This window comes from Megachile rotundata, chromosome 4 (assembly GCF_050947335.1).
Source record: "Megachile rotundata isolate GNS110a chromosome 4, iyMegRotu1, whole genome shotgun sequence".
Taxonomy (NCBI): Eukaryota; Metazoa; Arthropoda; class Insecta; order Hymenoptera; family Megachilidae; genus Megachile; species Megachile rotundata.
Genome location: NC_134986.1, coordinates 7,368,343 through 7,393,057, shown reverse-complemented (window position 1 = coordinate 7,393,057; position 24,715 = coordinate 7,368,343). Strand labels below are relative to the sequence as shown.

Here is a 24,715-nt window from a genome sequence, read left to right as displayed (position 1 = left end):
ATCTTAAATAGAACAAATAGATCTTGAATGCAATATATAACGTATTTTGTATGTAACATATTTATTTTCTTACAAATTTTTGTTATTAAATTTATCAACAAGTGAAACTTTTTAACGAATTTGTATGTTTGTTATATTTCTGAGTGCAGTTTCAATATTTGCATTTTTGCATTTAAAAACTAAATGCTTCATAAATATTTGCCCCAAGTGTTTTAAGTTCATTATTTGTTACAAGACGTTGTAGTAAATCTGTTTGGAAATCTTTAGATGTTGGCTTGTCTGGTACTTGCCCATTTACAATGGGTATTAGTTTGGCCATTGGCATTGATATTTTATTAATATTTACAAATGTACTCGAATCATAGTTCGCACTTATACTATTTTTCTCTGTCCAACTATTATGGTTTTGGCTTGAAGTTCCAGGTACTGAAAACCCATTTTGGACTGTTTTACCATTTTCCACTGTAGGAGTTCCAACAAAGAATGCAGAGATGTGGTCCACTAACAAACTGAATCCACTTCTGATATTACTTTGAGTTAAATTTTGTACTTCTTCACTTTCTAAAAGATCCAGGGTTTCAGTGATTAGTTTTGATAACATGGGTTCTTGATCATCCTCACAATTTAGTAGTAACATATACTCAGCAAGATTTTTTATAGGATCCTTTGAATTATCAGCAGATATAGAAGATGTTATAGCCCAATATATCTCTTCTATATCTCTCAAAGTTAGTTCATCCTTTAATGATATTGAGGCTGTAATTTCAGCAACTTTGTCTTTTATGAGCATGCTTAATTTTTTAATTCCATCATATATGAAGTGACGTGAAAGTGACAAATATTTTGTCCGTACAATGTTCTCTGTAGTTATGCCATTAGAATTCTGAATATCCTTATATACATGACCGCCCATAACATTAAACTGGATTCTGATCAAAGTAGCTAACATAGCATATGAATATATCACTACAGCAGATCTAGCAATTGCTAAAACTTTCAGCTCATTCCAACATGCTACTTTATCAGGACAACCGCTCCTAAGTTTATTTACAATAGTTTCTGTATCCAAAACTTGTATTATAGAGTCTCTTAAAGTTGCTGTAAGAGACATTATCATCTGACTACATGTCCTTTCTGTACATTCAAAATAGTGTCGTCGCTTTGTTTTATCCAGCATTTCTTTTATCTCTTTCTCTTGCCATTCTCGTAGTTTACGTGTGGTGTATCTTATGATTACAATGCTGCCAAAAACAATACCACCAAATATAAACTTTCGTCTATGACGACTTACAAATCCACGAATTCTTGAGAACATGTTGTTTTAAATAAATAATATATATATGAATACAAGAATACTACATAATCTATTGATGAATAATGATGTAAGGCTTAATTGCAATGCACTCGTGATTAATTAATCTGATTACTGCAGAGTATCGTCTTTGGTACTAGATAAGGCTATATTTGCCAATCTGTAGGCAATAAAGTTACTTATATCGATAAATCTTTCCACACAATTAACGAGGCAATTTTTAGTACCGTAGTCCAAGGAATGGCCTGGTGTTTGAACACAGACTTCCCAACAAACATCAGTTAATTTGTGTCCCAATTTCTGAAAACAAACAGTTACATTTCAAATTTTATGTAAAATATGTGTTTACAGTCAATTAAAGAAAGAAATTTATTAAAAAAACAATTAATTTAATTATGTACATATAAAACGGTTAATTTACATTCTGGAATAATGTAAAATGTTAAATATCATTTCCATATTATTAAACAAAATCTTCACAACACAACTTCATACTTACAAGCAAAATGTAATAGGATTATGTAAAATGTTTAAACTAATTAGTATTCTCTTCGATTTGTAATGTTCGATAAAAAAACATACAACTAGTAAAAAAGATGTTATTCATGAGCTACTTACTACTTGCACAAAAGCTTCAAACGAATTTAAAAAACTATCATTTGCAACCTAACCTGAAACTGGTGACTTTTACTTTCTCTCTCTAGAAAAGCTTGTAACTGATCGTCCACACCTTTTGACTTTTGCTCCGCCATAAAACTCATTCTTTAATTCCAACTGTACTTTTAACACTGAAACACTGATGAGACATTGACCGGGTGCGCATTTACCAGGAGCGTACGCAACATATCTATTTAATGGCGCCACTAGATGGCGTAGTACCGTTGTCAAATATTAAAATTGTCAAATACTAGATGGCTTTGCTTACATAAGTGTGTTATTAGATGTGTTATCAAACAGGGCAAAATTTTATCAAAATTGATGCGTTAAAAAACAGAATTTCGAAGTAGATTCTCGACATCTTGAACTGCATAACGCGCAAAATTTGTATAAAGATAAATGCTCATCTGATAGTTTTTAATATATTGTATTTTTGCTTATATGTTTACTTATAGCTTTTATTTATTTTATTTTATATTATTTGTGCAATATTCTTTTGGTTCCTTTTATTATTATTATTTTACATTATAAATTATTTATTTACACTGTTATACTATTTCATAAATTCTATTATAAATTGTTTTTTAGTTTTATTAATGATATATTTATGAAATATGCTATTAATGTTGAATATTATGAATGCAATTTTTGTTTTATGAATACTGATAAGGTTTTGGCAGTTTTCCTTATCCTAGCAGCAAATATTGGTATCCTTTTATTGCTTCTGTCAAAAAAGTATTTTATTTTTATATTGTATATTTTGCTTTCAGTTATTTTAGTACCCTTCCTTTCCATCTGCTCCTCAAATATGAAAATATGTATATAATCTAATCTTATCCATTCATATTTCACAACCAAATTATAAAAATTGTTGAAAAATAGTAGGGGTGATTAAGGTACCCCATTTTATTGAAATTTCTACTTTACTGAGACTAAAATTGCCGCGCATGCGCGAAAAAATCTGGCCAATATCTCATCAGTGGTCACTGAAATAATGGAAACATTTGACCTTTACACCTTTATCATCTTGCATACCTTAGTATTTACACCTTTATACTTTATTATCATACATACCTTTCCTGTCTATTGACAGTCAATAACTAACTCAAACTTATATTTGTTAGCTTTTTTATTAAGACTAAATTAAACAACGGAATTAGTAGGAGTAAAACACAAAGTTAATATTAATACTTTTATTCTTAAATAAAAAATTGGAAACATTTCATACGATCAAAAGAAAAAAATTTGATTTGTGATTAGTTTATACCGACCTCTATGGGTCGGTATATTAACATTGAATAAGCTTACAGTAGATAAGGAAGATCACATCATACCTGTATCAAAAAATTGTAAATTTAAAAATTTATTAGTTAGAACTCTATTAATGATGAGACCTTTCCACTCTTATTTCCTTTGAAAACCTACGATAATCGAAAGTAGATATTTAGCAAATGTCAATGATTCTCATTATTTATTTTTCTTTTTTTCACCGTGTATATGACCACCGCTTATTTACTACAATCTTCAATAAAATACAATATTACTTGTGTCATTTTGATAAGTATGTACAATCCACTTTCTAAAATTATTACATATTTCCTAACGTTTATTTGCCAAGGATCAAATATAAAATTCAAAAAAGATTATTATGCAAAATTTGGATGTTTTGGTGTACATTGAAATGTACATTTTTTATAACTTGCATACGTGTTTCGTTAAGACTACGTGTTAACTACGAAATGTTTATAATGAACGCTGCATACATCGTTTTAGTAATCGTCGAGTATGCACTGATTAAATGTGCAAGCCACGTGGAGGCATGTGCAAATGACCCTGGTTGATTGCAGATCTTCGCGATCTTCGTCACGGTTGAAAAAGGTCGGAGTACCAGAAGGGACGGGAAGATTGGTGAAGGACGCTCCTTTCAACCGAGAAACTGACCAGGAGTGGGGAAGTTGGTTACACGTGCGATTTCCTTCCCCTTCTTCCTCTGACCTCCTGTCCTTTTTCTTTTCGATCACGTTGTCAATGCCTCTCTTTTTCCCCTTCTCTCTCCCTTTCTTTCTCTCTCTCGCTCTTAGGATGCTTTTCTGCACGCACTCTCGAATCATTACCCGACCGACCCCTCTTTCTCGTGTTCCTGGAAGGCACCGAGACACGTTTAAACGGATCCGATATACCGTGATTAATACGCTCGTGTCGAGATAATTTTGTATTTTTATTCCAGACATCAGGTCGATATAGTTAATGTAATATTGTTAATAAACACCTTTAGTTCAAACTTTCAGATCCACAAATTTCCAAGTTCTCAAATCTTCACATTCCCAAATTGTCAAAGTTTAAAAAACTGAATTTTTAAACAATAAACATTGTGATCCCTGAAATACTGACAATTTATACTTCACCCGTCTGAGGACTCCATAAAAGCAGAATCTAGAAAATATGTAATGGAATTATTTACACGGCATAGAGTGAAAAACTGTAGTCAAAGGTCAAAGTATATAATATGTAATGAAAGCTAAATTGGCTCGACGTAGGGTATCTCCCTTTTCCGTTTGGTAGGTCGATGTCATAGAACTCGGGTTGAAATATGTTGAAATTCCCGTTGCGCAAGTCGCTGGTGTTTTTAAAACATCAAAACATCCGTGAAGCGTTAGAGAACGAGCGGACAACAAAAACAGAGTTTTTATTTTGACGATTTTAGCGAACTACCGATATTGTCGATTACAGAGAAAATATTCCGTAACGGTGTTTGACGTTAAACGCGTCATCAAACGTATATACCTTCGGGCGACCACGTGCGACTATAGATACTATTGTAAGAGCAATAGAACTCTTTAATACGGTGTTTAAAAATACACATAGAAACGTGCAGCGTTTCCAACGGCACGATTATCGTTCGGCCATAAATTATGTGTTCGTAGTAAGAATGAATTCTTAATACGTTACAAGCAGATGTTTAATTGCAGTAGAAAATAAACGATCAGGTAATACCGTAATAATTCTATTAATTTTCGTTACGACATTTTGTTGGGCACAACTGGATTACCTGTAGTCAAGTTAGGTTGAATATTAACGGTTATCACGTTGGAAATAACCGGAAAACGTGCCGACAGCTGATTACCCAACTCGTGGTAGAAAAGAGAGGTGTTTCCTTTTCGAACGATATATATGCCGCGAACGGATATTTTTCACGTGTTCCAGAATTACTAAATCCCTTCGACGAGGTAGTAGATATGACGTTTGTAACCGGCACCACGTGTCGTCAGCGGAACGTTAATCTTTCGTTTGCTTTGACATAGATTTCGCATCCGATTTAGAAATCATCTGACAGTGTGGGTAACGATTTGTTAGACCGGAAAGTCCCAACACTCTAAAGTTTCACAAACACCCGCGTGACGTAGTGTTATCGTGTGTACATTGGGTGCAGCGAAGATTTCCTACGGTCGAGAACAAATGTACCTCTTTCATTTTATATCATTTGTATTTTTTAAAATTTTCATATTTTTAAATTTACAGATTTAAAAATTAATAAATTGCGAAACGTAGAGTTTTTAGTTTAAAGTTTGAGAAAAATATTTCAAAGGAAAATTTCTACATTCGCAGTTCTCAATTTGCACACCTGCATCGGACGCATGAAAAACTACACCGTCAATTTTTTCTAGAAAAGCCTATCATTGCCTGCCACTATACGCCATAGTTTTCTGTTACTACCATCGCACGTGTTTTCAATTTTTTCAATCCGATAATGCCAGAATAAAATAAAAGTCCATAAAACTAATCAAATTTCCAATTTTAATATTGTTATTGTATACGGTAGCATTCTCAAAAATATTCAGTCCAAAATAAACATACTACGTATCATTCATTTCTCGTGATTTCACGAGGCACAATGTGCTCGTAAGCTAAAACGGAAACACATTTGTTTGTTCGTAGGTTGGTGTCTTATCCGTCATTCTCGTTTTGACGCGACGAAATTCTGTGAAGCACACGCGTCCCGCTTTGCTTTCCCGCGGAACCTTTTGGAAGATCCCATTCGAAGTGGGGATGCACGTGCCGCAGCTTTTGTTATCGAGATTGTCGTAATATCGGAGCTCGAGGCGCGTGCACGAGAGTCGACCGTCTGCGCATGCGCGACCGTGTTGCGCGCAATCCGTGAGTGGGGATAAGATGGCGGTACGGAAACGCCGTTAGTCGTTGCACGGACGCCGGTAAATTTGGATCGTTGTATCGAACTGTCAGATTGAATGGTGTTCGTGACACACACTTTACTAAATAAACGGTTAATGCGCATATCGTGATATGGTTTAAACGCTCGTAATCTTTCTCGATAAATCCGGTTCGTGAGTGTGAAACCGTAAACTTTTCGGAGTGACATTTATGAGAGTTTTCACTGACAACGCTTGTAAACGTGGTTCGAGAGCCGGTTGTCAAGCGAGCTTGAACGTCACGTTGCGAAAGTGATTTTGTAACCGGTCAACGTTTCAACAGTTTCAACTGTTTGCGAAGTGATTGACGCCGTTCCTGTTTTGAAAATCTTGAAACGACATCGTGTACGTGTCCTGTTAATTGGTGAGTTGCTACACGATATTTAATTGTACACGACACCTGCATGCGTCCGTGCGATTTATGTAAGCCGATCGCAAACTGTCGTCGAGTCAAAACAGTTGATATTGATTGGGGTTTTGTTGTCTCGTTGGGTTTGCAACGTGAGACAAGAATGCAGGCGTGGTGTACATTCGTTTCTTAGCTTCGTTGCATGAGACTACGACACGCGTTGGACGTAGGCATTGAATTAACGCGGTTCTGTTCAGAATCTGAACAAATATAGCACCAGCGATATCGCCACGTGCGGTCTACTTAAGCGGTCTACTGTTGCAAATAACAATTCTGTGCACGACAATCATTTGTCAATGTGTCTCCAGACGTTAAGCAATAAGCTTGCACGCGCGTGCAGTTCTTCGAGCTTAATTTCAATATCTTTGTGACGGAAAAGATTTAGAGAAAATAGTATACGTCATTCGTGTTGAAAATTATACTTTTGGATTTATTATCATAAATATTTCGGAATTTGCAAATTTAGAGATTCGGAGATTTATAACTTTTAAAATTTAAATATTTAGGGACTTGTAAACTACAAAATTGAGACATTTGGAAATTTGTATTTACGTTCCTTCAAAATTTCATGAAGTTTTTGCTCCGAGTATTGAGTAAAAAATAAATGTAATAAAAATTTGACAATTAGGTTAGATGACAGTAGAAATGCGAAAGTCGGAATCTCGATACTGTTCGAGATATCGCGAACAGATATATCGCGACTAATCCATGAAAGTTTCAATAATTTTAAAGATCACGTTATCGAACAATCGGTCGTTTCGGACCCAATGACACTGTTCAATTGCGTAATCGATAATCAAAGCAGACGATTCTGCTTTGAACTTGACGCAAGTCGCGTCGTCTCGCACGAGCTAGTATTCTGAAAGGCTAAGCCCACGCCTGATTTCACTTAAGCACTTATTTTAGAGCTGGGACTTGTAAAATGTGCGTCGATATATACATACGTACAGACATACATATGTAGCTGCGTGATCGCACGTGGACGACATTTACACGTGGAAGACAACGAGGGCTGAAATGGGTACTTACGGGAAGGTCAACGAGAATTTCAATACGAGACCTGTAGCGATGCCATCAAGTTCAATATGCACACTCGTGAGCGTGGTAGGCTTCTTTAGGGAAAATGGCGGTGCACTCGAAACGGGCCCGTCATTTTTAAACTATTCGATTTTTAATTTCCGAAATTTACAAATTTTCGAATTTAAAAATTTAGGATTCAGCAGTTTGGAATTTAGTAATTTGAAGGTTTGGAAAGTTAGAATACTTGAAAATTGAGAAATAAAGATTTTGGAATATGGACGTTTCGAAATTTTAGAATGTCGAATTTAGTAATTATACAAAATTAGAAATTTGAGAATTTAGAAATAAGTTATATTTTTCAAAACGGATGTCAGGTGGTGTCCCTTTCCGTACACTTCCCCTAAGCTAAATGAAGCCTAAATTGGACTCACGTGTACATACAGATTCAAATTAGTTTGAACATATCCCATTAGTACATAATGAGTACCGTCGTATTAAGGTACATAATAGAAGCCATTATAGTGTACAATAACTATCATCTTCTCGAATTAGTAAGTGCAAACCAATTTTGCAGCGTGTACTTAAAAGCTTGATTAATGCATGCCTGTATACACGTAGTTACATAAAAGTGATAATGTTCACTGTTATTTTGTAATCATCATATACATACCGTGACCTGTATAATAAAATAATTTTCACTCTAGTTATACTTTTTATCTTAATTTCTTTTTAACCGACTTCGAAAAAGGAGGAGGTTACTCAATTCGATCAGTGTATTTTTTTTTTATTATTATTAATTTTTTTTTCATCACACTGTCGGAATCATAATTCATTGAACATTAATATTTAAAAGTTATCACCGTTGCATTAAATCATCCGGTTGACGTTTGACGTTGAGTCACTTGTACCGAGGTACACGTGTACGTTCCTGGAACTATATCACGAGTTAAATGATTTGCATTCGAGTTAATTTTAATGTCAATTTATGGAGTATCCTGTGACTCGGCGCGGGAAAGCGTCTGTTAACTTAGTTTATTTTGATTGTGGTATAACTATAATCGTGTAGAATTTTCGACTTACAAATTGGCACGTATCCATACACGTGTACGATTTATGGATTTGATTGCGATATCGACAGTGCTTATTGCAGAATTATTTCAGAATTATACTTTCAATTTGTTTTATCTTGTTACAAGAAATTAATAATTTAATAGTAATTTTTAAAAATAATTTTCTATTTGAACACTAAAATTCAGCGTATAAAAAATGAAAAAAAAAATGAAGAGGACCCAAGGCGGGGATTCGAACTGGGGTTCTTAACGTTATTAGTCTGGTGTTTTATCAACTATCTACAGTAATAAAGATTCGTGTAACATGCATCCTAATCTATATATATTATTTTACAAAAATTTATATAATATGTAATTATATACAAATTATTGTAATATTTTTATTTATGTTTATGTATATTTCATAAATATTATATATATATCTCATAAAAATTGACTAAAAACGTTATTAAAAGAATAAAAATTGTTATAACAAGATTGTTAAGGAAAATGAATATTTTTTTTCCACAATGTGTATACACAAACAATTATCTAACAACCATTTGTAGCAATATCAAATAATCCAACAGCGATGATATGTTTTGATCGATGAATGTAAAACAAAGTACAAAATACGTTAGTGCATGATAGGATTATTGATTTTTAAGATGTTACCACCGTATTGTAAATAAAATATACGTGAATCGTGCAAACGCACGTGACAGAGGACGTGCGATCGCGAATTGTGATCAACGTGAGGCAACATGTAACCACTCTGTTGGATATCACACGCAAAGTTGAACAAGAACTCGTTCTTTCGTTTTAATTTCGTTAAGTGCTCGTACCACGTAACTGACGACGGTTTCGCGTCACGTGTACACCGTCTGCTTAACCGGAAATTCGGTCACGTTTAATTCCCGTACCGTTGGTCCCGTGTGATTAAGCCGATTTCCAACCGCGAAAAAATGGATTTCGTGTTCTGACCTGGGTGATTTCGTGTATTAGTGGGAATGGTCTGTATAAGGAAAAATGACGATATAAAGGAAATAGCTTTCATTCCTATCGTTCGATTCTAGGCTGCCAATTTTTAGATTTGTAAATTGGGAAATGGGTGATTTAAAAAAGTTGGGCTTTTGGAGATTGAAGAGTTTAGGATATTAGAATATTTTGAGATTTGGGAATTTTCAAATTGGCGATTTGCAAATGTAAAAATTTGTAATTGTGAATTGGAAATTTGGAATTTTGAATGTTGGGATTTCGAAATTTTGGAATCTAGGCTTTTGAAATTTAAAAATTTGGAATTTGGCATTTCAAAATTTTGAAATTTGAAAGTTCGGAATTTTGGAGTCTAGGATTTTGAAATTTGAAATTTTTGAATTTGGAATTTTGAAATTTTGGATTTTGGGATTTCGATATTTTGAAATTTATAATTTGGGATTTCGAAATTTCGAAATTTCGAAATTTTGAAATTTGGAATTTTTGATTTTGGGATTTTGGAATTTCGAAATTTTGAAATTTGGAATTTTTGATTTTGGGATTTTGGAATTTCGAAATTTTGAAATTTTGAAATTTTGAAATTTGGGATTTTGGGATTTCGAAATTTTGAAATTTAGATTTTGGGATTTCGATACTTTGAAATTTGGAATTTGGGATTTCAAAATTTGGAATTTGGAATTTCGAAATTTTGAAATTTTGAAATTTGGATTTTGGGATTTCGAAATTTTGAAATTTGGAATTTTTGATTTTGGGATTTCGAAATTTTGAAGTTTGGAATTTTTGATTTTGGGATTTCGAAATTTTGAAGTTTGGAATTTTTGATTTTGGGATTTCGAAATATTGAAATTTGGAATTTTCGATTTTGTGATTTTGGAATTTGGGATTTCGTAATTTTGAAATTTGACAATTTTGGAATGTTAGTATTTCCAATTTTAAATATTATGAATATTTTTTAATTTGCATATTTAGAAATTTGTATAATTGAGAAACTCGAAAATTAAAAATTTTCATATATATTGGACCTCTACCGCGGATATAAAATAATAGGATTTCTAATAGTAATTCTTCCTCGATAAAGTCTATCAATTGAATTGTACTCGTAATTCAGCCTCACGTGGTATCCATCACGTTGTTGGTTGGTATCTCGCGTCAGACGATTGAACGTATCACACGGACTCGTATTAACATGTGATCCCCAAATGATTCGCAAATTTTTTTTTTATTACCACGTAAATCATCGAAACTCAAAATAATTTTCTACGTTGTACTGTTCGATGTATAAGTCTTCGTTTCCACGCGTTGTCACTAGAAGATAGAAATAACTCGAAACAGAGATCAACCGATAAAAGTTTTATCGCTACACATTAGTTTTTTTCATTGTAAAATCTATTCTTACTAAGCGTAACACTTACGAACTTCCTGGAAGTTACTTTTTAAAAAGAAAAAGACAAAAATAAAAGATAGTGGGAGGTATCATGAAGTGCCACATGCGGACGTATTTCTTCATCCGCGTTATCGGACAGAGAAATTATTATCTATATCTTAACGCACACACGGATTGACGTATTCTTAAAATGTAATTGCTTTCATTCATGTTGCTAAGAGGCCACGTGTATCCGTGTTGTCAACAAATCGACGTTTCAAGTATCTTTTCAATTAAACGAACTGTAACGTTTAACTCTGCTAATTGTATGATTTACTTGAAAATATTAAAAATCCAATGTAAATTCATGACATAAACGTTTCTCGAAATTCCACTTATTGTATATAAATTTAAAGCTTGAAGTTTATCAAGCGTAACAGTATAACTGCCCTGTTAATATTCTATATAGAAAATATTCGCTTTCAATTCTAACAAACATTGTTATTAGACTGTACTAAATAAGCATATTAAAATTGTGAAAAGTGAAAGACAAATTCATGACATAAAAGTATCACAAAACGACCTTCATAAAACATCAATTTAAAGCTGAAAGTTTGCAGAAAACGAGTACGTAAACGTTTCAGCGATACTCTTAATACGAAATGACTAACTGATTAAAATAAGATCAGTTTCTTTGAATGTTTTTCACCAGTACGCAGCTTCAAAGGAACTTTAAACCCTTACCGCGATCAAAGTGTGCATTATGCATCAGCGCTTTTTTTTCCACGCTCGTTCCCCCATCGGGAAGCAAAGGTAAGGATCAAAGAGGATGAGAGAAACTGCGTGCAAAAATAGTTACGGCGATAGAACAGCGGTAAGTGGGCGACATGATGGAGAAAAGGGGAGAAACGGTAGGAGAATAAGATCGTTGATTGCAGACTGCAAGGTTCTGCTTGAACGTAGTAACGGGATCAACCTAATTAGAAAAATTACACGTACATATTATTATTAGTGCTAAGATATAATTGATTGAAATTTACACTATTTTTTAATGTTTTTAAATTGCTGAGATTTTTACTGTTTTATTTTTTGTTTGAATTTTGGTATTTTCAAATTTCTGTACTTGAGCATTTTGGGGTGCAGGGATTTTGGTATGTAGGAACTTTGGGATATAGGGATTTAGGGAATTCGGAATCTGGGAATTTTGGGATTTAGGGAATTTGAAATCTCGGGATTTAGGAAATTCGGAATCCGGGAATTTTGGAATTTAGGAGTTTTGGAATCTAAGGGATTTGGGTTCCAGGAAATTTGGAATCTAGGGATTTTGGGATATAGAGATTTAGGGATTTTTGAGTCGTGATTTTTTAATTTAGGAGTTTTTTAATCTAGGGGATTTGGGTTCCAGGGAATTTGGGATGTAAGGAGTTTGGGGACTAGAGAATTTTAGGATCTAAGGAATTTCGGTTTTAGGAATTTTGACATCTAGGGATTCTAGGATCGAGGGAATTTTTGTTCTAGGGAATTTGGAATATAGGGACTTTTGGGATAGAAAGAGTTTTGGATATAGGTATTTTTGAAATTTTTTAATTTTTGAATCTAGGGGATTTTTAGTATCGTATGTTACAGAAATTTTGAAACTTTGTGAAGTTTTGGATTTTTAAATTTTCAGACTGCTATTTTTGTAATTTTCAGATAAAGAAATTTTAGGATCTTAAGATATTAGGATCTCAGGATTTTTAGATTCTGAGAATTTTGAATTAAAAAATTTTCAAGTTCCATAAGATAAAACTGTTATATTCCTAAAATCTAAAAATATAAACATTTCAAACTTAACAAATTTCCATATCTCAAATTTCAAAATTAAAACCTTCAATATCCCAAATTTGAAAAACTAAATATCCTAAACTATAAATTGCATAATTCGGATCCGATATACGAAACAAACAACTTTGTCAATTAATTATAAAAGTTTGTTTGTTCGTTCGCGATCGCATTCCATCGCTACTGTAGAGAAAGGCTGCCAGACGGCAGGGTCGGTACCTCCTGGGGAGAAACAAGGGGACATCGTACGCATCCCCCACCGGTACATCACCGAAAAGCACTGCGTGAGGACGCACAAGCGAAAGGTCGTCGAACCCGGCAGCGTTGGCCACGTGTATCCACGGGAATATCCCATCCTTTTACCGCGAAGGGCGCGTGTAGTGTGAGACACGATCGTGAGCCAACGGGTCACGTGGTGGGGATGGTACGCGTCCATTGGTGAGACAGTAAAACACCGTGTGGTGGGGATAAAGGCTGCACGTGGCTGTACTCGAACGTAAATTGCACGATGCAGCGACCTGCAATTCGCTAATCTCTTGCATTTATGCATTAAACGTGTTCCCCTATCGGTAAACTTTTCTTCTTTAATTATTATATTTAACGTAACGGAAAACTTTGCGGAACTCCGTTAGAAATTATGCGTGCTTACATTGTTATGTTTACATTGTATTATTTATATTCCTGTGGGAATTCATGACATAAAAGTATCGTGAAATGGCGCTTATCGTATAACAATTTTAAGCTTAAGATTTACTCAAAGAGACTATGTAAGTGCCCCGTTTATGTTCTTAACAGAGAATGATCGTTAGTCATTTTTAATGAGCACTTGTATTATATGAAGTATCCATTTTTGAAAGGAAATTCATGACATAAAAGTGTTATAAAATAACACTTACATTACACTGAATTAAAGTTTAAGACTTCCTGAAGAAAGCTACATAAATACTCTACTAATATTTTTAGTAGAGAACGACTAATAGTTGTTTGCAAATAATAATATTGTATTATATGAAATATCAATTTTCAAAGCATTGAAAGTTTAAGATAAATTCATGACATAAAAGTATCTCCAAACACCACTTAAGGCATACCAATTTAAAGCTTAAAGTTTGCCAAAAATTACTACAATAATACTTTCATTAATATTCTTAATCCAAAATGGTTGATAGTCAATCCTTACAAACAGTGCTGTTGCATCACATCAAATATCAAATTTTGCAACCTAAAAGTCTAATACAAATTCATGACATAAATGTATCGCAAAATTGCACGTATGATACATCAATTTAAAGCTGAGGATCTACAAAAAATGACCACATAAGTGCCTCATTAATATTCTTAATAATAGATGCCCGACGTGTGAACCAATTTACTTCTTATCGCACCTGCTTCCAATTAAGAGGGAATTTCTAACGCTCCATTACAAGCCGCCATTTTGTGTTATAAATATTGATGAATCACCTTGGTAATTTTCTTCAAACTTCAAACTTTAAATTGATGTATCATAAGTACTCTTTTGTGATACTTTTATATCATGAATATTACTTCAAAAATAATATTCATTAAAATATTTCTACAAAATATAGAATTATTAAATTAAAATGTATCTTATTACTTCATCGTATAATTCAATAAATAGAGTTAACAAATGTTTAGTTGATGTATTGGTTACAATTACAGATGTTCAACACGATAACTATCGGTATATCTAATATTTTCGGTATCATTTTATGTTTGATAATCTGTGTATCTTCACGATACATCAAAGCCTGTAAATATGTGTTTTGTGTTCTCGATAACACAATTAACTTCTACTTTTTGGAGTTCATCATAGATAAATTGTCTATAGTATAAACAGTGTAAAGTCGCACTCTTATATTCAGGATACATATTGCATTGCGATATTAGATAAAATTTGAGAATCGCGAATCAATCGCGTTTGATGTCTAACAAAAGTACGATGGAAATCGTGTCGGTATAAAAATTTCATCGATACACGTGCTGAACTTACAGTTCACTGGCACGGTTATATTTATCGGTTGCCTCCATTCACGACCTCCTTGAATGTTACACGTGCAATGCAACTTTCGATTTTTCACTATATTATTAAAGAGGTCTGCCACGTGTCGGCGGTGGTACCTTATCGGGATAAAAATACTGCTTGCATAAACACACGGCGGGATATTTGCATCGGAACGATGATTCAGTACTTTTTATTTTTGTCAAAACCTTGCAACTTTGTGAGCTTTCGCAATACGAATTTAACTTCGTAAATTTGGACATTTGTTAATCGCAGTAATTGGACGATTTATATTCGCTATTATCAAAGTTGTGAATTAATATCAGAGCTGTAAATAATTTGGAGTTATGAATAATTTTAATATGACAATTTTGGTTTGATTAAAGTTTATTTTTTGTACTTTACAAGGAGATAATAACAGTTGCAAATTAAAAATTAAATATTTTAATTCTCAAGTTGAATTAAAAGTCAAAGTTTAATTCCTAGCTCAGATTGAAAGTGCTACTTTAAAATTTAAGATTCACTTGTTAACTTAAATTTAAAATCAAAGTTTAATTCCTGGCTCAGATTAAAAAGTCAGCTTTAAAATTTACACTTCAATTATTAAGTTAAATTTAAAATCATAGTTTAACTCCTAGCTCAGATTAAATGTTCAACTTTAAAATTTACACTTCAGTTCTTAACTTAAATTAAAACTTAAGCTTCACTTGTTGATTTAAATGAGAACTTAAGATTCACTTGTTAAATTAAATTAAAATTTGAGCTTCACTTGTTAACTTAAATTAAAATTTGAGCTTCACTTGTTAACTTAAATTAAAACTTAAACATAAATTGTTAATTTTAATTAAAACTAAGCTTCAATTGTTAACTTAAATTAAAACTTAAGCTTCAATTGTTAATTTAAATTAAAACTTAAGCTTCAGTTGTTAACTTAAATTAAAACTCGAGCCTCAGTTGTTAATTGAAGATCACCAATCACATTTAAATCCCGAACTAAAAAATATTTAATAATAGATTACAGTTTATTCGTCCAGTTGTTACTAGACCAATAAAAAATTTGCAAATAGTGCACAAATATAAATAAAAATGTAATTAATCAGATTTTCCCAATAAAAATTTGATCCTCAACAGAATAACCTTCGATTGACCACATTCTGCGAACGTTCGCAAGGTATGCACTTTATTTCGCGTACCACGTGTCGTAAACGAGGATGTTTATTATTCTACTCGAGTGTGCACAGGCTGTCGATATCAGAAACTCATAAGAATGACTAGATTGCCTGTCGTGACAGTATTATCGATTTTTATTACCGTTTCACGGGCTGTCTAAGATCCTGCATGAGATACATTCGTAATTTATCACCCTTCAAATGACCGTGTTACGAGACGAGCTTAATTTGCACGTAGAATTTTAATTGCGAGCCTAATTTTTTCGACACCTTGACGACCAGTGTCACGTATCTGCTTCATCAATTACTAAATTACAATTAGAAAATTAGATATTAGGCAACGTGTACATAATTCTATCATTAAATGAAGGAATAAATTCGATCCTCGTATTAAAATTATAAGGAACGGTACATTTCTTTTTTTTTTATATTTCACGTGTTAGGTGATCGTGTTTGCATCGATAACCCATATAACTTATTTGGTGGATGCGCGATAATCTTTCAGAAAACATGTGGGCGTGGTGTTTGCTTCGTATTTATCGGAGAATACTTTTAATCTGAGTGTTACCGATGTGTACACTGTAATGGCAAAAAGTTTTCTTTTATGAAATTTAGTGGAATTTCGCTTAATTTGAAATTGGAACAAATTTCAAAATCTGTTTAGTTGAAAATTTGGACATATGAAAATTGGGAGATTTTGGAGTTCAGAAACTTGAGAATTGGATGGTGGGATAATTTGGGAATTTGGAAATTTGAAAAATTCGAATTTGAAATGTGCAAATTTTGAATTTGGAAAATTGAGAAATTTGAATATGGGAATTTGAAAAATTTGAATTTGGAAATTTGAAAAATCCGAACTTGGAAATTTGGAAAATTCAAATTTAGAAATTTGAAAATACTTAATATAAATGTATCATATAAATGGTACATATTAAGCAATTATTAAATGAAATTAAAAACATTAAATATCCAGTAAACATTATAAAACGGCATAAAAATGAATCCAGATGGTTAGCGTGCAACAAAATGTAGAGAGCCAAAAATTCAGCACGTGTACCCTAGACAAAGGCCACCCCTCGCCCTTTTTCGAATGATGCAACCCCTCTGCAATCGTAGACACCCTGTTGGCCTTCATTCGAGGGGGAAGTAACTTCTGACGAACGTTTGTATCATGCAAGCAGCACCCTGTACGAATCCACGCTAATGCGTATACGTTTCACACCTACGATATATCATAGCTCCCACCCCTGACTTATCCCGCCATTTTTCTCTCGTGCCACGTGCGTCGACTTGGTGAAATGGTCCAGTACGCATTAACGCGTTAAAATGTGATTACCATTTAGAGGAGACACGCGTTCTCTTCTGACATTTTGTGTCGTCGAACGTTCTTGTAAGTGTTGAATTGTGTGCACCGTGAAAAAGTGCTAATGTTTTACAGCAGAAGAAACAGTTTTTGCATATTTCTAGAAAGTGTTAAATTAACCGTTTGACGTGTAACACGTAACGCGCGCTACTGTTCAAACGTGACAGACCAGACTCGTGTTTTCACTTCAATCGAATTGTGGGTTCAATTGGAATTATAATCTGCTGAATCAATGTTCGATGAATGCAAAATGTGTTCGACACTTTAACATTCTTTGTTTGACTCCACGTTGTTACATCAATTAGTCACGGGCGCATGACGCAACCGCGTAGAAAATTGTAGGTTAAGTAGTTAATGTCTAGTGTACGAACTAACCATATATGATAATATTTAATCGAAAAATACAACAAAACATATTATTAAAAATAATACATTTTTTGTATCAAATAAGCATTATTCTAATGTACTTGTATGTATATTGAATATTTAAGAGTAAATGTGTCTTTCTCAGAGAAATAACTAATAAGGATTTTGAATCACTGTTGATTTTTAGGGATATTTGGAGATTCAAAAACTTAGGGATAGGTTGAATATTTTTCAAGTATAGAAAGTTGTAAATCTGGGGATTTAGAAACAAAAGAATTTGTAAATCTAGGGATTTAGAGATATAGGAATTTATGGACCTAGGGATTTAGGGATGTAAGAATTTAACAACCTAGGAATATAAAGATCTAAAGAATTGGCAACGTATTGCATCTAATTGAAAATCTAGGGATTTAAGGATAGGAATATGTGGAAAATTAGATATTTAGAAATTTAGGAATTTGATATTTAAAAAATTTAAGAAATTGTAAACTTTAGAATTTGAAAATTTATAAATTTGAAAACTAGAGAATTATAGAATCAAATTTAACAATTTAGAAACTAGAAAATTTATGAAATATAGGAGTTTAGTAATGCGGAAATTTTTTGAATGTACAAATTCAGAAGCTAAAAAAATTTGCTTTAAAAACTGAAATAAAGTGATGTATAATTATTTGAGATAACATTTAACCAGAAGCAATGCATTATAAGATAAGATAATGAGCGATTATTGTTGAAATGTGTATATTACAGTTTATTTGGATAATTGTCAATGGTGAATTGTTAGTCGGGCGCACGTGGTGCGAGGAAATCAGAGGTGAAAGCCACCGGGTATATGTATAACCGGTCGAGGGGTGACGAGAAGTCGTGTCGGGGTTGGCTCTATTGCTTTATTTCGATGCAGGCACGTGCACCCGACATTCACGGTAATCAGGTCATCGCCTGCATCGATCGTGTCTCCAACCGGTACGAGTGCACCACGTGTAAATTCATTGTCAAACTGTGTTATTCTGCCCACTAAAGCCGGCGAAAGGACAATGTTGCATCAGATATTGCAACGGTTACGAACCCACCATTTTTAACAGTGAATATACAGGGTGCTTTTGAGATTTGGGTATCAGGTAATTTGCAATTATAGAGGGGAACAATTTAGACATTTTTTAGTGTGGGAATTTTGGAAATTGGCAATTTAGAAATTTAGAACCTAGGAATTTTGGATTTATGAATGTGGGAATTTGAGAATTTAAAAAATTGGAAATTAGCAATTTGGGAATTTACAAATTTGCAAACTAGAAATTTCGGCATTTTAGAAATTTAGAGTTTACAAATTTTGGACTTAGGAATATGGAGATTTGGTAATTTAGAAACTTTGAAATTTGGGAATTTACAAATTTTGAAACTAGGAATTTTGGAAATCTAGGAATTTGGAATTTAGGAGTGTGGGAATTTGAGAATTTATAAACTTGAAAATTTGAGAATTTAAAAATTTAGAAACTAGCATTTTGGGAATTTAGAAACTTTGAAACTAAAAATATGAAAATTTATTAATTCTTTTATCATTTCTGATCTCTTTAACAAACACTCAGTGCAACAAATAATCATTAAAAATATAAATAAACAGGTAGCACCCCCAAATTAATATAACTTATAATAAAATTTTACCTGCAATATTAAAAGCAAAATATTAAGCTATTCAATTTTTTAAAATTAGAATTTTAAGCACCACCTTAGTATGAAGTCAAGAATAAATAACATCCGTCAATAATACAAATAAATAATTGGCAAAAAATCTATTCAACCGTAATTTTTATCTTCTTTTTTGTAAAGTGTTTTTATATCCGGCGCAGACAGTTACAGTATATTATAATGCGTTGTTACCTTGCATCGAATGTGTCATCACAGGTGCACACGTGTCTTCTAGTGGTCAAGGTGCAACACACCGGCTCGTGCCGGTATTATTAAATATTTATAATGAGTGAAAGTTCCGTCTTCCGTTTTATAAATAAAATTGTAACGTCGTTCCTGATGTCGTTATCGAGCGTGCCTTCACATATTTTTACTTGATCCCTTATTTGATCTTTTCACGTATTTTAATACGTTATATTCTAACCTTAATTTGACGCATTTTTATTAGCTTTTTATTGGAAATTAATATGGTTTATTTAGTAACTTTTCGTTACTATATTGTTATAAATGAGAGAGTAGCATTTAGGGAATTAGAATTTTGGAATTTGTGGGGTGAAGTTTAGAAATTTTGAAATTTGGAGATTTTTCGATTTTCAAACTTGGTATTTTATAAATTTGCATATCGCAAAATTTAACAATTTTTCAATTTTCATGATTTTTAAATTTTTAAGATTTTGAATTTGAAAATTTTGAAATTTGGAAAATTGAAAATTTGGAAAGTTGGAAATTTTAAAAATTAGAAATTTGGAAATTTGGAAAGTTGAAAAGTTGAAAATTTTGAAATTTGAGAAATTGGAAATTTTGAAATTTAGAAGTTGGAAATTTTGAAATTAGGAAAATTAAAATTTTGGAAAGTTGGGAATTTTTAAATTTGAGAAGTTGTAAATTTTGGAAAATTTAGAATTTTGGAAATTTAGAAAATTGGAAAGTTGGAAATTTTGAAATTTAGAAGTTATAAATTTTGAAATTTGGAAAGTTGGAAATTTTGAAATTGTAAATTAATAATTTAAGTATTTTAAAAAATAAAATTTTCAATATTTGAACAATACTTCAAAGTTGGTACATACAGTAAAATCCGCGCCGCTTCCATCTGCCATCTCACCAGACGCGTACACAAGTTACAACACCTTACACTTTTATTATAATACACAATAGTACAACAATCAAATAGTTATGCACGCACGTGTAACAGTTATACTTCCGTACATACACAGTGCGATCGATATCATTAATCTCTGGAGTAATTGCACAATAAGCCGTTTATTGTTGTTTGATAATCGAGAAGAGCGCTTTCATGTAGTAAAGCGGATCGTCAGTGCGCAATGTAGGTCATCGATTGTTCTCTCCTCGTCAAATTACGCAGATGGTTGGTAGCACTATACATCGCCAAGAGGGTAATTACCGTTTGCGTGTAGTCTACGAACACGATTAACGGAAACGTTGACGTTTTTGTGAATGAGCTGATTGTACACGGTCATCAAAATTCGCGCCATTAAGCGAACAGACAGACGACTTGAAACTGAATTGAATGACCGTGCACAATTGGTCCCATAATATTCTACTTTTTATACAGATCGCTTCATGATTTGTAACATTATTACTCTTAAATATAACCTACCATTTTGCTCGAAGGTATCCACAGCTACTTATGAGTTCATTGGTACGAATTAAATTACGTCTGGTTCAGGTTCTTTATATAGTATTTTATATTGGGTTATGTAGTTTTAGTAAAAATTGGTTGTTGGTTCATTAAGGTTAGATAGTAAAAAAAGTTAAATGGGAATACATTAGAATTAGAACATAAAGGTTAGGTAATATACAGGTTAGGTTAGGTTAGTATCATGTAAGAATTGAGTTAGTATCATTTAAGGAATAGGTTAAATAGTGTCACAAAAAAGTTAGGTTAGGGTTGGGTATATGTACACAAGAATCACTGATTGATGTATAAAAATATGTGTGTCAAGATACGAATTAATTTGTACTAAATAAAAAATTCATTTTCTGTTTTCAGATTGCTGTTCATAAAATGGCTCCGACCGTTTGCCTGTCGGAGCTCCCAGCAATAAGAAAAACCACGACGCCCTGCTCGCGCCGAAGACAGAGGGTTCACAATGGAGCTGTGATGAAACAACAGAAACTAGAATTAAGAAAATTGGATTCGAACGCGTTCCCCCGCGACGAAGCATCTCTAACACCGCCGGAAAGCCCTCTTTGGGAACCGGAATGTCCAGGTGATTCCTGCGCACCCAGCATCGTCAGTTCTTCCTCCCCAAACGTTTCCGCTCGAGTCCCGAGGGACATAGAGGAACATTGGAAGATGTTCCTAGCACGACGAAAAGGTAAGCTTCTTTTATAATTTCATTTATTGAATTAATTTATTAATTGCTTAATGCAGCTTATTATTAGTATGATTTATATTAAAAACAATAAACAACTTTCGTATCATTCAAGATTATTCATTCTAACAGCGCATAACATTTAATATTGTGAGTATTTTGCAATTTCGGTCCACCATTTTGAATTCACCATTTTGAATTGCTAAATTTTTATTGTAACTTCGAAATTAACGACTATGAAAACTCCCTTGTATTAATTTTCACGAACATTGCACGTTTTCTAACAATTTCCATTATGTTGCATCCGCCATCTTTGATTCTTAGACCATTTTAATTTTGACTTCATATGCGTAACATATAACTCGAGATATCTCTGATATCAAATTTCATAATTTATCAGAAAAAAATATACTAAAAAAACAGATGAAATAAACTCTTTTAAAACACAATTTCTAAAATGTCCATCAATTTCACAGGTCTTCTGGACATCGTGGTACGTACAATGGCCCTGGTACGACGAAATAATATCCTTCAGAAAAGAGTGAATGCACTGCGAGCTGAGACTCGAGATTTCATTCATTCGGTATTGAACAATCCTGAGAACAAGTGTATTCAACAAAGATTAGACTGCAAAGAAACGGATGTGTCTTCTTCGACGGAGAATATCGTCTGCAGATCACCGTCACTTCCGCCCACGCCGGATTCAACAAATTCTTCATTGAACGGCGACGTGTCATCGAGCAGCGATCATGATACAGAAGAATCTTGCGACGACGAATCGTAAATGTTACGAGTAAAAGAAAGAAATGTATTTTGGAAACGAAACGAAAGGAACAGAAGGATATGGTCGCTTCTTGATTAACTGAACGAAGCTTGAGAAAGAGAACGAGAGACAGGAAATGATTAAGACTGGAACGTTTTAACGGATTTTTATTTATGAAAAGATATTCAGTCTTTTTTGCTCTATAGAGGCTAATAACATTTTAATTTATTCGATTTCAATTCTCTTATACATGTATACGATTTCATTTAAGAAAGTAATGCAATGTACTTTGAATAGTGAGAAACATTTAGCACGCTTTCAGTGTCGCCGTTAATGTGTGGTAAACAGGACAGTTATGACAAATCTTAGAACTTTAAATTTAGAGATTTTTATAAATTGAAATTTTTAGCTTCAGAAATTAAAAAATGTATAATTTATCATATTTAAAACCTTTCAAGTTCACTAATTTATAAATTTTAAAATGTTCAATATCATAAATTCAAAATTTAGAAATTTACAAATATTTATAGTGGTATAACAAAAGTCAGATCTAATGACTCTAGCGGCGGCTCTGTTATATTTTTTGCAGGCCGATTGGACCCTACAAGAATGACAAACGAACGCAAATTAAGATTATATTTTATTAGTTGTCCAGTTTAAATTAATAACATTTATTTTACAATTCAAATTTTTAAATGTTAAGACGTTCGGGAATCAAGAAGAGATTATATAGAATTGTAGGTAATGTATATTAAAACGACTAAATTCTTGAAGAGTTTCAAGTTCTAAGCTTCTTTCACACATCAGTAGCTCGTAAGCTGTGCACCATTTAAATTTTATAAAATAGTTCTAGAGAAAGCTACATTATTCATAGAAGCTAGCCATTTCCACTTTTGGAATCTTTCTTTTTATCTCTTATCAATCATAGTATATGGTAGCATAGAACTAGAAAATAGAACCTGATCTTTAAGGTTTACAATAGTAACTATGAAATTTAGGAAGCTTGTATATCAGTGAAATGATTATCTAAATGACTACAAAAATATCATGATATCAGATCAGTGTAACTTGCAACATACATTAACGTAGAATAATTAATTAATATTTTTTTTCATGATCCATTGAGGACCGAGAACTGCGAGAAAAACTTTCTACGATAAAACGCTAAACTATGTTAGTTGAAATTTCATCTATTCGACTACTACGATTAGACTAGAATTAAAAAAAAAAAAAGAAAAAAAAAGAAAAAACGCCCTGCAAAATTGGTGGCTGTGAAATTTGTATTTTGCACGTGTAACTTCGTACAATTTAATCGAATCTAAAAAAGCAATGCTAAATCCCGCGACTGTAGAACTAATTTTGTGATCATGTGATAATCATAGTATTTCTCGCGCAGAATTACACATATATGTGATAATAAATCTTTGAAGCAACTGTATTTCCTTGTCGACGAATTTTATTTTTCTTTTCATAGACGTACGCGGACAATCGTATCTCGATTATCGAAGCAATACACATAGTTGTAATTTATTCTGCTGAAGAACAACTGGAATCATTAGACGTAAATTCGATCGACGAATTATAATAAAACTGTAATCGATAATTTCTATATTCATTAAAGAGGCGTGACATTAAATATTAGACCGATCGTTCGATTAATATTTTATATAAAAAGAAAGTGAAACTTCGATGAAAATTTTGACTTGCTGCGAGTGGTCTAATTTTTTACTTTCACGCCTCAATTTCTTAGCATATCATATTTTTCTTTTTTAGCGTAGAATATAAACGATAAGAATGAACCAAATCAAGTGTTAACAATCATAGTGAAAAATGTAAAAACATTGATTACATTAAATAGATTAGATCTTAAGCACCCCTGTATTTTGTAACAATTCATGTAAAGCACATTTAAAAGTAAAACTATTAAGATCATTAATAAATTATTAGGCACACAGTGAGTATGATCTCAAGCTGTCAAAGTTTCTGAAAAATTCTTCTTTCAAAATATATTTTACAATGAACATAGAAATCTTATGTTTGCGTTCAAATTTGATAAATATTAATTTGTGTAACGTGAAATTATTTTATAATCCTCCATCATAAAAATAATCCTTGATTATTTTCAAAGTTATTGTTCATTCATAATATTCTTAAACGACATTTACAATTGTTTAAAAATT

The 24,715-nt window shown here is 32.6% G+C and overlaps 3 protein-coding genes across 10 annotated transcripts; 1 reads left to right on the top strand and 2 right to left on the bottom strand.

Moving 5' to 3' along the window:
* Positions 1 to 37: 37 nt before the first annotated feature.
* On the bottom strand, positions 38 to 1,315 carry Pex3 (peroxisomal biogenesis factor 3). The gene has a single exon (XM_003706265.3). The coding sequence runs from the start codon at positions 1,313 to 1,315 to the stop codon at positions 173 to 175; it is 1,143 nt and encodes a 380-aa protein (XP_003706313.1). The 3' UTR covers positions 38 to 172.
* Positions 1,316 to 1,423: 108 nt separating this feature from the next.
* On the bottom strand, positions 1,424 to 2,161 carry LOC100883409 (mitochondrial import inner membrane translocase subunit Tim8 A). The gene is made up of 2 exons (XM_003706280.3): positions 1,984 to 2,161; positions 1,424 to 1,612 (listed from the first exon to the last, which is right to left on the bottom strand). Exons 1-2 carry the CDS (start codon positions 2,071 to 2,073, stop codon positions 1,424 to 1,426), a joined length of 279 nt encoding a protein of 92 aa, XP_003706328.1. The 5' UTR covers positions 2,074 to 2,161.
* A 2,093-nt stretch (positions 2,162 to 4,254) lies between these two features.
* On the top strand, positions 4,255 to 24,405 carry LOC100881656 (uncharacterized). 8 transcript variants are annotated; one of them, XM_012292291.2, is made up of 4 exons: positions 4,255 to 4,956; positions 5,906 to 6,541; positions 21,448 to 21,775; positions 22,249 to 24,405. In XM_012292291.2, the coding sequence occupies exons 3-4, from the start codon at positions 21,463 to 21,465 to the stop codon at positions 22,554 to 22,556; spliced, it is 621 nt and encodes a 206-aa protein (XP_012147681.1). In that variant the 5' UTR covers positions 4,255 to 4,956; positions 5,906 to 6,541; positions 21,448 to 21,462; the 3' UTR covers positions 22,557 to 24,405. The 8 variants fall into 8 exon arrangements, with proteins under 8 accessions (XP_012147681.1, XP_076386887.1, XP_012147684.1 ...); XM_076530772.1 differs by lacking the exons at positions 4,255 to 4,956; positions 5,906 to 6,541 and adding an exon at positions 17,282 to 17,414; XM_012292294.2 differs by lacking the exons at positions 4,255 to 4,956; positions 5,906 to 6,541 and adding an exon at positions 17,592 to 17,725.
* Positions 24,406 to 24,715: the final 310 nt, after the last annotated feature.